Source organism: Podarcis raffonei, chromosome 6 (assembly GCF_027172205.1).
Source record: "Podarcis raffonei isolate rPodRaf1 chromosome 6, rPodRaf1.pri, whole genome shotgun sequence".
Taxonomy (NCBI): domain Eukaryota; kingdom Metazoa; phylum Chordata; class Lepidosauria; order Squamata; family Lacertidae; genus Podarcis; species Podarcis raffonei.
In genome coordinates, this window is record NC_070607.1 from 735,378 (window position 1) to 750,106 (window position 14,729).

A 14,729-nucleotide genomic window follows, 5' to 3' on the forward strand; every position below is an offset into this window, starting at 1 on the left:
TGACAGAACACTTCTGCTAAAATTCACCCCCTGCAAACATTCCTCAGATGAAAATAGGGACATTTCTCACCCCACCAACTGACCCTCCTCGCCCACCCTCTGAGCATTTCCACCACCGTTACACCAACGGGACACAGCACCATCCCGGAAAAATCCGTCAATCCTGATTTGATTTGATTTCATTCTTTGGTAGATTTGCAAAAAGAAAAAGACACCAATAAATAAATTTTAGAAAGGGGACAAGATTAGACGCGGACACGCAAAGCTTTTTTTAATTAAAAAAAAGCAGGACTCCTTGCGCTCCGCTCTGCTCCCCCTTTATACCTGTCCTTCAGAGTCAGAACGTCACACAGGGCTGGTCTTTGGCAGCAGCCTCTCCTCCTCCACAGCTGCCACAAGCAGCAGCAGCCCAGGAGAGGCAGTGGGATGCTCCCAATGCAGCCACCGCTGCACCACAAGCACTGGCTCCTCCCTAGGCTTGGTGGTGGTGGCACCAGTGGGGGAAAGAGGGACATTCTGAGATCAGATCAGAAACTGGGGTGGCTTTCATAATTTCAGGACCTTCCCTGGAAAATAGGGACACTTGGAGGGCATGAAAAGTGCTGCACATGCTGCTGGGCCAGATTCAGTCCACAAAATTCTTTACCTCCTTGGGTCCAGGATACCCTAAGGACTGCCTCAGCCTTTCTACCCCAGCACAATCACTGAGATCATTCGGAGAAGAGCTAATAGTGGCCGCCTATGTTTCAGAAGGAAGGGTGGTGCTGTGGGTTAAACCACAGAGCCTAGGACTTGCCGATCAGAAGGTCAGTGGTTTGAATCCCCAAGACGGGGTGAGCTCCCATTGCTTGGTCCCTGCTCCTGCCATCCTAGCAGTTTGAAAGCACGTCAAAGTGCAAGTAGATAAATAGGTACCGCTCCGGCCGGAAGGTAAACAGCGTTTCTGTGCGCTGCTCTGGTTCGCCAGAAGCAGCTTAATCATGCTGGCCACATGACCCGGAAACTGTATGCTGGCTCCCTCGGCCAATAAAGCGAGATGAGCACCGCAACCCCAGAGTTGGCCATGACTGGACCTAATGGTCAGGGTTCCCTTTAGCTTTACCTTTTATGTTTCAGAAGCCCAAATGGGTTCAGCCAGAAGTCAGGTATTTAGCGTTCCCAGTGTCATACCGTGAAATGCCCTTCCAGCAAAGATTTGGCAAGCACCCTTGCAGCTGGTTTTCAGATGTCTCTTTAAGACCCTTTTGCCAACAGGCCTATTCAGTTGTTTAAAGTTTATCATGCTGAGTTGGTCATTTTTAGCAGGACATTAGCCTGGAACTTTGAGGGGGCCCTTCCTCCTCTGGAGTTGGTCTCCCAGCCCCAAATGGCAGTGCTGCCTTCCCCCCACTCCCTGGTCTCCTGAACTTAAGGGGATAATTTCTCCATCAACCGCCTCATTATTTGAAATTTGCCAGAGAAGCCCTACTGAAGAGTTCCATCTTACAAATGCTTAAAATGTTTTTCAAGGTATCTAGGAGGAAAAACACACACATGTGTTGGGTTAGGCATCATGTTAACATCTTTGAACCATAACCAAGAAATGAGAAAATCAAAGGTTCTGCAGATGTGAGACAGATCATCGGAGCCTCTAGTTTAGTCATTTTCCTGGTTGATGAACATCCACGGAATCCTCTCCCAAATGTTACTGACGTTTGGAAGCCAGAGCTTTAAACCTGCCCCATCTCCCCTAAATAAAGGAAACAGCCTTCTGTTTGCAATACATGATGTATTTGACAATTTGTTTAAAACCCCAGAAAAGTGGAATGCAACATTGCCTGACCCTCTATAAAATTCAGAGATAAAGAGCAATCCCCTTCCCATCTCAGATTAAAGTTAGTGTTTTAAGGCACTCTGCAAAGCCCGCTTGCCTCTTCCTTCCCTGCTTCCAGTCTTTTCAAAATAGCAGAATACCTGATTTTTCTTTCCAAAGTGACTTCCACATGCGCCTGCTCCTATAAATATCTCTGGAAACTGGCAACATCTAATACTGCAGGAGTAAAAAACCCACACACACACCACAAAGGGAGAAGGAAGAAAACTGAGGGTGCAAGGGCAGAGGCAGTTTTAGAGTATTATGACCAGTTTGGCTGCACTGGACACCACACTGCACGGGGCACCACCACGACGCTGTAGAACAGAGCCCCAAGAGGTGGGGCTGCCAAATTTTAGTGACATGCTGGGCAGCACTGAAATTTGAGAGCCCAAAGTCTGCTACTCGTGAGGGTGATCCAAAAAGAGCAGACAAAGGTATGAAAGGAGAATCACATCGAAAGGAATAGATTCAACCCTCTTTCTCCAACCCCCTCAGCTGATTTAATGGAAGTTGTATTCATAGCCACCAAAAAGGACAACGACAAGGTTGAAGCTTAAGACAACAAATAGCACGTGTGAGAAAATCATCCCTCCCTATGTATAGCTCTGTTTCAGTACAACCGACCCCACCCTCCGTTTTCTGTAGACCTTTCATACTCAGGAGCTCACCTGAGGAGGGTGCATGTGTCTCTTAATTGAAAAAAATAACTTAAAATAAATAGATCAAATAAATAAGCTGAGTAAGTACCCTTCAATTTAAAGCAGTTCATGTTCAAGTCCAGAACACACAGTGTGCTTGCTTCCCTGATGCACAACATTAAGATAAGCACAGAATTTGGCATGGAGCTACGCAGAGTGGAGTTGTGGAGGGCCGCTTTCTCTGGGCTCATCCACACTTCCATTTACCCTGCTGCTCCCCCCACCCCTGGGAAAACCTGTGGGTTAGCACTGAATTGGAACAAACAGCCGTTGGGTTTTCTGCAGATGTAGTGCTAAAAGAGCAGGATTCCTGGGGGATGCAGCAGGGCAGAGGCAAAACTACTCAGACCTGTGCTTGCTAAGCAGAGGACAAGTGTGGGATAAGCCCAGGGTCCAGCACGGGAACAGCTTTCTCGCAAAAAGGGCAAGGCGTTTTTAGCAGAGTTGCCGCCACACAGCTCTGAGATCTGTGACAGCCAAGGGGGAGGCTGCTCTACTCTTGAGGCCCCAGAAGATGGCTCTGAAAAGTCCATAAGGGTTTACTGGCTCTAGTGGTGAAGGCAGACCGCCCAGCCTGCTGCAACAGATGTCTTGGGGATGCGGCTCCTATGCATCCACCCTGGAGGCTGGAGCTCATTGTGCAAAGGCACAGGTGTGACATGCATTTGCACAAAAGGCAGCTGGGCACTGAAGAAGGTTAATGTTCAGTTTCAGAGCTGGAGAAAGTTTGTGAGTCCCCATTCTACAAACAGGCTCTATTTTTATCCCTGAGAGATGTTGGATCCTTTCGAAACAGCCTTCTGCACCCTGGTGCTCTCAGCCTGCAGTTTGGACTATAAGCATGTTGCTGGAGATGATGGAGTTTGGTCTTAAACAGCTGGAGGACATTGGGGGAGGCTGCTTCAAGAAGATGGGGGAACCATTTCAAAACAGACATGGCCAACTGGTAAGATTGCATACATTTGGTAGAGGCAACGATTACAGGTTGGTAGGGTCCAGAAAGTCCACTTAACTGACCCAAGGTGCAATTTGCCACACAGTTCCCTGCAACTTAACCCACTGAACCCAATTTATAGCAAGTTGCAAGTGGGATCCAGTAAAATGTTCTAAGATAGCCCGAAGAACTGGGGAAAGCAAAGACTGCCAAGGCTGCCAGCCCCTAGGAAGAAAGTTGAAGCAGTGCAGGCAGGATGTTTTATTGTGCCAATGGCTGTTGCTGGATAATGTGCACAAAACTTAGCAGAGTAGAAAGGAAGCTCATTCTCAGCCATAGTTTTTGCCTTCTAAGGTGGATAGTGGATAGCGGCTGAATCATATAACTGAAAAGCCATGAATTCATTGGTCTAAAAGTCAGGCCTCCTCAATCTCGGCCTTCCAGATGTTTTTGGCCTACAACTCCCATGATCCTAGCTAGCAGGACCAGTGGTCAGGGATGATGGGAATTGAAGGGCCAAGGTTGAGGAAGCCTGGTCTAAATCGTCACTGAGGTTGCAGCAGTTGGGGAGGAGTGAAGGGGCCACAACTCAATAGTGTGCACCAGCACACTGAGTGTTCACCTTTAAACTGTCATTTATTTAGCTATCGTTTAAAAATACATGCAAATGAGGCCATTATATCCAAGTTAATGCTTATATTTTTATGTCTATATAAATTCCTAACCAATACAACCTCAACATTAAGGAAAAAATTGACAACTTTATAGTGCTAAGTTCCTTGCTCTCTTCCAGCCTCGTTGCAGACACCAAAAACACTTTCTTAAAACAACAGCAGCAGTGCTTCCAAAACCTATTAAGGGCTAGGAACTATTGAGAATGCAAAATGTGCCCATTTTGTACATCCTTAATGCAAAATAATTTAATCAAAAGAGAATGCTCAACAGTTATGAAATGAGGGGAGCATTAGTTTTTAGAAATAGCATTGTCCTATGCACAGGTGAGAATTTGGAAGGGGTGCTGTTTAACAGAAAGGCTTGCATATTTACATTGGCAGATGTCAGCCCCATAAAGATCTGGTTGGCCGTTTTCAATCAATATGTAGTATCAGTCATCCTCACCTCTTTGACTGTTGGCCATAGTCTTTTGGCTTTCCATTCCCTCTAAAGATGCTAGTCTTTTTTATATGAGAAAAAGTATGGGGGGCTTAATGAAACCCACGAGCCACCTTGAGTCACCCCAATTTTAGCCCAATCATGCTTTCTGCAGCCTTTAGAAACAGGAGCTAAGGGGGGCAATGAAAGGGTAAGGGGTCAGGCCTTCTCTTGCCCCCAATGTAATCTGAGAACTGGCCTGGTACCTTCTCTGCATTTTTCTTGCTTTCCTAGGACTCCATCCCATTCTAAATATACCCATTTCCTGAGATCTTCTACCTATTGTATGTCAGAACAGCTGACCCAGGCACTGCCAGAGACCCTTCTGATGACCCACTAATCCAGTATCTGAACCAGTTGTGCCAAATGTTTCAAAAAAATATTTTTGTTATTGACAAAAAGGAGCCTGGAGTGGGGGCCAGTTTTGACTTGGGCCTGAAATTAGCTAGTGGGCTACACACCTGCATTCCTTCACAGCTGGGCATCACACTCAAACAAAGACTAAAGTGCTTACAATATTAGTCCCTGCTTTGAACATCTTGGGCTCATTCTCCCTGAACATTCCCTGCACCTTAAGTTGTATCTATTGAGTTCCATGCTCTCGCTCACCCAAGAAGCAGTGAGGTCCTGCAATGTGCCTAAGAGGGACCTCTTAAATCACCACCCCTGATTGATCTTCACTTGAGCAACACACTTAAAATACACACACACAAACACTTTTTAGTTACAGTATCTCAAACAGTGAAGTAGCTTGAAGTAAAGTCAAGTTGCAAGGAGAACGGATACCAATTATCAGTTTTGCTGGCTAAGCCAAACTTGAAGGCCCCAACCCGCCCGCCCCCCTCTGGGCAAGTTGGTGTCAACCCTTGCTCAAGGTGCCACCAAAATCTGAAAGACCAAATTCCACCCCGACACGGCTCTCCAGGGTATATTTGCCATGTAGCTGGCAAACAACCTCCAACCTTCCTCACAGCTTTGGAGGTGGTGGGGACTGCCAAGCAACTAGCAGGTAGATCTCTGCCTACACCTGCAGGTTCAAACCCTGGAGGCGGGCCATTCCTCCCGCCCAAAGGTAGCACAACACTTATCATGGCAAGTGGGATTGTTGGAATAGCCATGTCTAATGTACACACCACCACTTACTATACTGCACAGATGTGGGTTCCATCTTTTATATCCCAAAGCCAAGTAAGTATTAGTTGTCAGTCAGATCTTTATTCTACTGCACCAATGCATGTTTGCTAGCTTGCATTTCTGGCCTGGGGACTGGCTGTCTGCAAATCTTCAATGGGGGCAGTTTTTGGTTTCTCACGCAGGCCTTTTAACGCTGCCAGGGACAAACAATATTGTTGTCCATCTTCAAAAAGATACAACTGCTGAGAAGCAGCATTCTGACCAGGGGGCCAGGACCATGTAAAAGAATAAGCATTAGGCACATGATAGCCAGAAAAGGGAACTGGGGTGCATGCACACCTCTCTCCTAATGAGTTTCTTCAATACACCAAAAAGGCTCATCTGCGGGATCAGACCAAAGGCCAATCTAGCCCTGCAAGTTGTTCCCCCAGCCACAGGTCTATGGGAAGCCAGGGAGCAGACATGAGGGCAACAGCCCCCTCCCACTGATGCTGCCCAGCAACTGGTCTTCAGTCCAATGTCTGTGCGAAGCCCACCGAACACGGCAATTTACTCTGTGCTGGGTGAAAAAGTGCCAGTCTCCCATTCTACTGCTTAATTGGATGGGTCTTGGATTGGAGTGTTGTGAGAGAGGAAGAAAGACTTGCCATCCCCCTGGGGTCAGATCCCTCCTTCAGGGGATGAGGCCACAGAGCTGAAGTGGGAGAGGAATTTCTGCAAGAGGACCTAGTTGGGCCAGGATGTCTCCCGCCTGAAGATATGCTGTTGCCCTCTTCTACCTCAGAAGCCTTTGTGGAACCTCTGTACTGCTGAGGCCATGGTTCAAAACAGAACAACTTCTCATCACTTTCTCTACACCATACATAATTTTTGACCCCTCTATCATGTCCTTCCTTATGTCTTTCTTTCATGTAAATAGTCCCAAATGTTGTAAGCCTTCCTCACGGCAGACTTGCTCCAGTCCCCTGATCATGGCTGCCCTTACTTTAAGTTAGATATTCAAGTACCAACATTTAGGGTGTGATTGGGGCGGGGGTATTCCATGCTATGATTCACTGTTCCTTTCCTTTTCTGCAATGTTGTTTATTTTCTTTTTCCCAGAATTAGGATAATTAATTTTAAATGAGATATTTTATAAGAAAATATATATTTAAAACTGCACTACCTTTCAATAAGCTGTTCCATTTTAATTTTCAGAAACAGCAGAAAATAATAAAACTCTCCATTCAGCTTTTTGGGAGGCCATTATAATCCTTTGTGCAGAACATTTCCAGGAAGAGTTTGTCCTAGTCTTTCAGAGCATTAGGCTCCTCAAACAGTCACTGGTTTGCTGAGGTTATGGAAATAGCAGTTGCTCCCAGCCAGGGCCAAGCAAAGGCACAGGTCTTGAGAATCCACACAGGCTGGGCAGGAAGACTTTGGTTACATTCCCCCAATGTTCTTTATCAGAGATGAAAACATGGGCAGACTATCACGGATGAGGACACATGAATAGCCAAAGTTGTAGGGCAAGTGTCAGGGAGATAAAGCTCAGGATGAACTTAGGCTTGTGAGAAAGGTTAAAAACAACAACAAGGAGCCAGTCTGGAGCAAGTGGAAGAACAAGAAAACCATAGATCAGTTGAATGGAAATGTTAGTGGGAGGCAGGGAGAAGATGGGACTGCTCAACTCCCACTTCACCTCTGTCTTCTCCCAAAAGTGAAATTCTGCCAAAAATAAAAAATAAAAATATAGATGAAATAATTAAGGGAATTATTACTCAAGATGCAAACCTAGCTGCCCTAAATGTGGTCCAGGGTCACATGAGCTGCATTGCAGAGATAATGCAGTGGTACCTCTGGATGTGAACGGGATCCGTTCCGGAGCCCCATTCGCATCCTGAAGTGAACGTAACACACGACTGCGCGGGTCGTGTTTTGCCGCTTCTGTGCATGGGCGTGATGTCATTTTGAGCATCTGCGCATGTGGCAGCGCAACCCGAAAATGCTTAACCTGAAGCATATTCATCCCGAGGTATGACTGTATCAGAGTCCCTGTAATTTTTGAGACTTATTGGAGAACAGGTGGCATGCTAGGTGACTGATGGCGGGCAAATTCCCCCCTTCTGAAGATAGCGACACAAAGGGTGATTGATGGCAAGTTCACTTGGCATCAATGCTTAGAAAAATTCTAAACAGATTATTAACAGTTGGTCTGTCTTTAAAAAATCACAATGGTTACAAAGAGCCAGTAAGAGTTCATGTCAAGCTAATTTCATCTCCTTTTGGGCTGCAGCTAATGGCTTGCTAGATCAGGGGTGCAGATGTGCACAAAGTATCTTAACGATTTTTAACAAGCTCTCTCATATTTTGATGGAAAGCTAGGTACTGTTCCCAAAGAGTGCTCTTCAATGGGTCATCAACCTAGAAACCCTCAGGGTTTCCCTAAACCCAGTGCTGTCCAATGTTTGCTCATCACATTTCCAAATGACACTAAACTGAGAGTTCTTGCTAATACTTAGATGCGGGAATCAAGGTGATCTTGGCAGGATCTGGGCCAAAACTAGCAAAACCAAACTTCAACAAAAATGAATATGAAGTTCTGCATTATGGTAGGCTAACTAAGGTGCCCAAATAAAGGATAGGTGATACCTAGCTTGGCAGCAGTACATGTAGAAAGGATCTAGGGGTTTTAGTAGCTAAACATGATTCAGCAGGATGAAGTGGCAGCTAAAAAAGCTAAGGCAATTCTAAGCTACATCAACAGAAATATAGTGCCCAGATCACGACAAATACCCCTCTATTCTGCTCTGATCAGACCTCCCTGGGCACTTCAGCTGAAGAGCTGAGTGAGGAACCTGGAGACTAATGAAATCATAGCTCTAAAAGAGATGGGATTAGATGAAGAACTCAGTGGAAAATGTATCACTCTTTAGGAGTGCCAATCTCTGTTCACTTGAGAATTTAAATTCTTAAGGCCAGTAGCTGACTACTTGCAGAATTATGGTGGGAATCCACAAAAAGGCCCCATGTACTGTGCTATTATGGATTCTGCAACCAATTGTTTGTTATACAGTAATTCACAACATAAATCTTCAACTTCTGTTTATCTCTCATCAACATTTTCTATCTGAAGTAGTATGTTCACATTATTCTGGGAGTTAATGTCAGTAGTTTTGATCTTCTACACACTTTTCTACACTAATTTTGCTCAAAAGCCTTTTAATGCTCCATTTCCACAGTTGGAGAACCAAAAACCAAAGCTTGGAGCACTGTGTTCCTCCTCCCAGTTTTCCAGAACGGGTGTTGGCTGAGAGTCAGCAACAGAGCAGAAAGAGAAGTAAGCTGACTACACATCTCTGGAGATTTCACAGGAGCTAAACTCCATAGGTTCTCTTCCCTTTCCTGCTAGGACACCATCACCATCATAAGCAAAGATGCTACCAATCTGTGGTTCTGACAAATGCTCAAGAGAAGTTCCCATTACCTTCCAATCTTCATTTATCCTACATAAAATCAAAAATTCCTCCTCAAATATGGGATGATCTAATAATACTTTCCTTAACTACATTAAAAATGGGAAAGGAATAATTTTCAGAAAACCTTCCCTCTATGTCATGCATTTTCAAATAGTGTTGGACAAGGACTTGGCAACCCAGATACAAATCCCCACTCAGCCATGAAGGTAATTTCATGATCTTGGACAAGTCATACTCTCTCAGCCTAAGCTACTTTACAGAGCTGTTGTGAAGACAAAATGAGGGAGCCATGTATGCCATCCTCCGTTCCTTGGAGGAAAGTGGGAAAGAAATAAATAAATAAATAAATAAATAAATAAGTACGTAAGTAAGTAAGTCGGTCGGTCAGTCAGTCAGTCAGTCAGTCAGTGGCATCTAACCTTGTGAGTTTCTGCCCAGCTCTGACTGTCCATTAACAAGATAACGCTTTTGCTCCAGGTGGTGTTCTTTCTCCCAGTCTTTTCTCCAGCATTACCCATTTTCCTTGTTCAATGGCAATCTCAATCTTCCTATGGCAGAAACAACATACCAAGATTGTTAGAATCCAACCTGCCCCCCCGCCCCCCAAACACTGAGCAATATTGTGCCTGGGCTTTTCTGGGTGCCAGATATAACCCTTTCCCACTGTTCTGGAGAAACATACTGTGCACAGACCATCTTCTCAAATACAGATTAACTGTGCTTGGATAAAAAGCAGAACTGGGGATGGTGTGTGGTTTTTCATTTTGTTTTGTTTTTAAGGTGTAGCCAGTTGATTTGCCTTGCATTTCACCCACAGCATAGAAAACTATGGCAGAACTCCTACACTTACAACTACTTGAAACACACCAAGAAACATGCAAAAGGTCTGAACCCGATGAGGCCGAATCAATTAGCCCCAGAAAGAGGGAGAGTGGGTGATATTATTGGTAGTTCAAAATGTGTTTTAGTTCAGCACCATGGACAGTTTCCTCGGAATAAAGCTGCACTTTCTACAAATGTGAAGCTTAACAGACGGCATTCTTGTCCCCCCCTTTGTAAACATTTTCTTCCTTCTAATGAGCAGGTGATAATATTGATTATCAATCAAAAATGCATAGGTATCATGTTGTGGGAATATGCCATCCCTTCCTGTCTTAACCCAAAGAGCAGGCATTGCACTGAATGTCTGGTAAGAACAGCCTCCAGGACTACATCTAGTTGGCTGGGAAGCAGCATTGGCCACAGGCACTGGAAATCAAACTCTGGATCTCTGTGTTTCAGCCTCTTTCCACATGAGAACACACTCAAAGTGTGAAACAACCTAAATCTTCCGAAGTCCATACGTCCAGCTACTCTACTGTGGCCTAGCACTGGCCATTGCGATCTCACGCTGTCTTGAAGAAGCCCTCTTTGCATTTGTATCACAAAAGGCAGGTGAACACAGAGGTCTTCTTTGGCTCAGTTATCCATGCCAGTGGTGGCAAAAGCCCTCATTGATACCATCAAGTGTATTTTTTATTTGGGTGGTATCACTACCAAAGGCGGTCCTCTTTTGGGTCTCCACATAAGGACCTGGGCATCATTGGCATTGGGTTTCACTAGTGCATTTGGTGGGATGGGTTCCATTCTGCTCAAAATTTTGGGCTGCTCCTGCTGAGTCCTCCCCACTAGCCGGGCTCGCTTGCCCAAGAGTTGCATGGGATCAACTTCAATGTCCACTCGCATCCTCCACTTTATAGTCTGCAAAATAATCTTTTCCTTGGTGGTCATATTCATGGCTACTAGCCACGTCGTAAAGCTTTGGTCCCGTTTGATCCTGGTTAGTAGTGGCACGTTGCTGTCACTCACAGGAACAGCCCACGTTACGCTGGGGTAGAAATTGTCATTCATACTGACGGAGAACCTGGAGACCTTATTGGTGGGGCCAGTCAAGGTCACTGTTTCTGTGGTGTTCCCATACCAGGGGTAGCTCACTCCATCAGAGTCACTGATGGCTTTTACACGCCCTTCTCTCAAGTCTGGAAGTTCCCAGCTTGACCTAGAGGGGCAAAGCAAAAACAAAATAAAAACATGGGTTAAGAGCTGTATTAACAATTGCTAAGAATGTTTAAGAGCAAGAGGGAAGAGGGGGGAAATAGGAGGGCAAGGGGAATGAAAGACTAACAATACAATAAAAGGTATAGAAAAAACACTAAAAGTGAGTCCTATGCTTCAGGCTGGATCTAAATGTATTTCCCAGGCCTGGAAAGATTAAAAACTACCACTCTAAATGGCAAAAGAGCTGAAGTAAAATGATGTACAACACTTGAGCAGCAGACAGCCTTCTAAGCAAATAGCTTTGGCCAGTATGTCTTGATTGTGACACAAGCTTCTCACAATAGACAGCGTCCCTTCACTGGCAACTTTTGCAACGATGCCACTGAAGCAGCAGGAAGCTGACTGTGCTAATACATCAGCCTCAAGGATTCCAGTAGGAGGGATGGATTCAGGCTTGGATCCACTTTTATCTATCTACCCCGTTTCACAGTATGAGAACAAAGGGAAGCCAAGAGAAAGAGAACAGGGATAGCAATTACTTTAGTGCTACACCAAGAGCATCGTTAACCTGTCCCCTTCTAATTGAACTGCTGCTAATCACTCTTCTGGTAAAGTGTAGTGCTGCTCTTTGAGATACTACGTCACTCTCTAAAATAGGGATAAGGAAACTGTGGCCCTCCCAATGCTGTCGCCATCCAACTCTCATTAGGCCAATTGCCAGCGATGATAGGAGTTGTGCTCCAGAAACATCCAGTGGGGCACAGATGTTTTCTGCTCTAAAATCTGACCTTCACACTAGGGGAACATAGAAGGCTATGTAGTAGATCTATGAGAACCCAACAGGGAGCACCCGCAAGAGCTTCTAAGATGCAGGTTCTCTCTCTCACACATGTGCATACCTCAATTTCTACCCCATTCCATTGTTCACTTAAATAACAAAGAGTCTTTCAGCACCTCCAATATTAATATATCTACTGTGGCAGGATCTTACTGCAACTGAAAAACAAACATTGTTCTGGAACAATGTCCTTTGGACAGATGAGACCAAAGTGGAGATGTTTGGCCGTAATGCACAGCACCATGTTTGGTGAAAACCAAACACAGCATATCAGCACAAACAACTCATGCCAACTGTCAAGCACAGTGGTGGAGGGATGATGATTTGGGCTTGTTTTGCAGCCACAGGACCTTGCAGTCATTGAGTTCGCCATGAACTATATACTAAAGTATTCTAGAGTCAAATGTGAGGCCATCTGCCCAACAGCTGAAGCTTGGATGAAATTGGGTCATGCAACAGGACAATGATCCCAAGTACACCAGCAAATCTACAACAGAATGGCTGAAAAAGAACATAATCAAGGGGTTGCAATGGCTGAGTCAGAAGAGTGGGCCAAAATTCCTCCACAACGATGTGAAAGACAGATTAAGTCCTACAGAAAACAATTAGTTCAAGTTATTGCTGCTAAAGGTGGTTCTACAATTTTAAGACCTTCTAAAGAACAGATGATTATGTCCTTAAGTGCAAAACCACAGAATTCAAAGAGGGTGTACTTTCTTTTTCCCATGATTGTATGTTCTATGCTGAACTGCCTTTGAACAACTGTTCAGAAACTTTCAAAATGTGGTGAGCAATTTATGACTGGGAATGAGCCTTGGGCCTATCAGCAGCAATCTATGTCAGGGAAGTCTTCAAAATGCTGGTCTTGACCTTTAAATCACAAATAGACTTCATTCGATTTAAGGATCAACTCTACCTTTTGCATGGAGGCCACGTTCCCCACAAATGTCAAGCACAATGCCTTTTATCTGGTGGCAGTGTCACTGGGGAACTCCCACAATGCAACTGCTTCCCCAAAGAACCTTGCCAGGGCTGCCACAGTCTTTACTATCTGAGGGGGGGGGGAGGAGAGGGTGACAATTAACAAGCTGGCAAAGGGTTTCTTTTGTAGAATCTGTCATACATATGTTGCTACTATCCCTCAGCTCCTCATATGGGGACAATCCATTGACTTCTCTTACAGAAATCCTGCTGCAAGGATTTCTGAAATAAAAGTACAGTACAATGTACAATGTACAAAGTACAAAGTACAGTACAATGTAAAAATCAAATATCATTATGACTGCTGATTAGGAAGGATAAGAGCTCAAGAGTATCAAGTTATTCCAAATCATCATGAGGCCCAAGACAACCACGTGAAAAGGAGTTCCAAAGTGATGTTGAGTCTTCTAGCAACAGGAGGTAATTCACTGCCAGGACAGAACATTCACTTTCCTGATGCTACACTTAAAGGGGGATGTGTAGCTTTGCAGTGGTTGGCACAGCAGTGCACTGTCCAAGGTGCTTTCTTGCAGGAGGAGAAGGGTGCCTGGTGACATGAGGACAGGTGCACTCACCTGCCCAGGTGGGCTCAATTAGCACTGCTCACAAAGGACCATGTTGCTGTAGGTGTTGGAGCATCGAAAGGGGAGGGAAGAGACACCCACAGAGAAGCAGCTGAGGGCCAAGCTACACGAGAGGACAGAAGACCCGCAACTCACCAACCTCTCCCATTTTCACTTTTACTTGAGAGCTGCCACGGGGCTTGTATTTCAACTGTAGACATTTCAGCAATTTCCTCCCTGGGTTTGCTGCGATTTGGGCTGCTTGGCCCCAGAAGACTCTAGGCAAGGAGGAGCCGCCTTTGCCCAAGACAGCAGCTAAGGAAGGTGCTGCTCCCAAGGGCGCCGTCCCACCCCGCCCCCGGGCCGAGGGGGTGCTCTTGCTCCCGGGGCAGCCTCGGCCGGCCCAGCTGTCCTGCCCGGTGTCTTCCGCCGCGGCGGCCTCTCCCTTTGGGGTCCATGAGCGGGGGGGGGCAGCCATCTTTGTGGGAGGGCGCAGGATTCCTATGGCGACCCGGTGAGCCCCCCCCCTCTTCCCGGCGCCACTCACATGCCCAGGTCGCTGTAGGTGTTGTAGAACTCCATGTGGTTGCAGGCCTGGATCCAGCCCACCACCCAGGTGTGGCGCCGCGGGATGGGCGGCATGAGGACGCGCGCGGCGGCGCGGAAGTAGGGCGTCCGGTAGCGCAGCACGATGGGCGAGGTCTCCTCCAGGGCCGTGGCGCCCGGCTCGATGCACGCCGACACGTCCGACACCACGATGTGCTCCCGCCGCACGCGCGCCTTGCACGCCACGCTCTGCAGGCAGCCCATGGCCCGGACCCGCCGCCCCCGCTAGCCCGCCCGCCCCCCGGGGGCCCCGCCGCCGCCGCCGCCCCCCGCCCGCCGCCCCCCGAGCATCGCAGCCCGCCCGGCGGCTCCACCTGCTCGCCGGCCCGCCACTCGCCGGCGGCTCCCTCTCCGACGCCGAGCAGGGCGCGCCGGGGACACGTGTGGGGGAAGGAGTCACGTGAAGGGAAGGAGAAGCGGGTCAGAGCAGCGGCGCCCAAGCGCGCAGGGCCGCCGCGGGAAGGACGCGGGCG

At 46.7% G+C, this 14,729-nt stretch overlaps 1 protein-coding gene across 2 annotated transcripts; it reads right to left on the minus strand.

The window, feature by feature from the left end:
- Positions 1–10,724: 10,724 nt before the first annotated feature.
- FAM78B (family with sequence similarity 78 member B) lies at positions 10,725–14,466 on the minus strand. Of its 2 annotated transcripts, none has more exons than XM_053391033.1 (2): positions 14,198–14,466; positions 10,725–11,269 (listed from the first exon to the last, which is right to left on the minus strand). In XM_053391033.1, exons 1-2 carry the CDS (start codon positions 14,458–14,460, stop codon positions 10,747–10,749), a joined length of 786 nt encoding a protein of 261 aa, XP_053247008.1. In that variant the 5' UTR covers positions 14,461–14,466; the 3' UTR covers positions 10,725–10,746. The 2 variants fall into 2 exon arrangements, with proteins under 2 accessions (XP_053247008.1, XP_053247010.1); XM_053391035.1 differs by lacking the exon at positions 14,198–14,466 and adding an exon at positions 13,023–13,281.
- Positions 14,467–14,729: the final 263 nt, after the last annotated feature.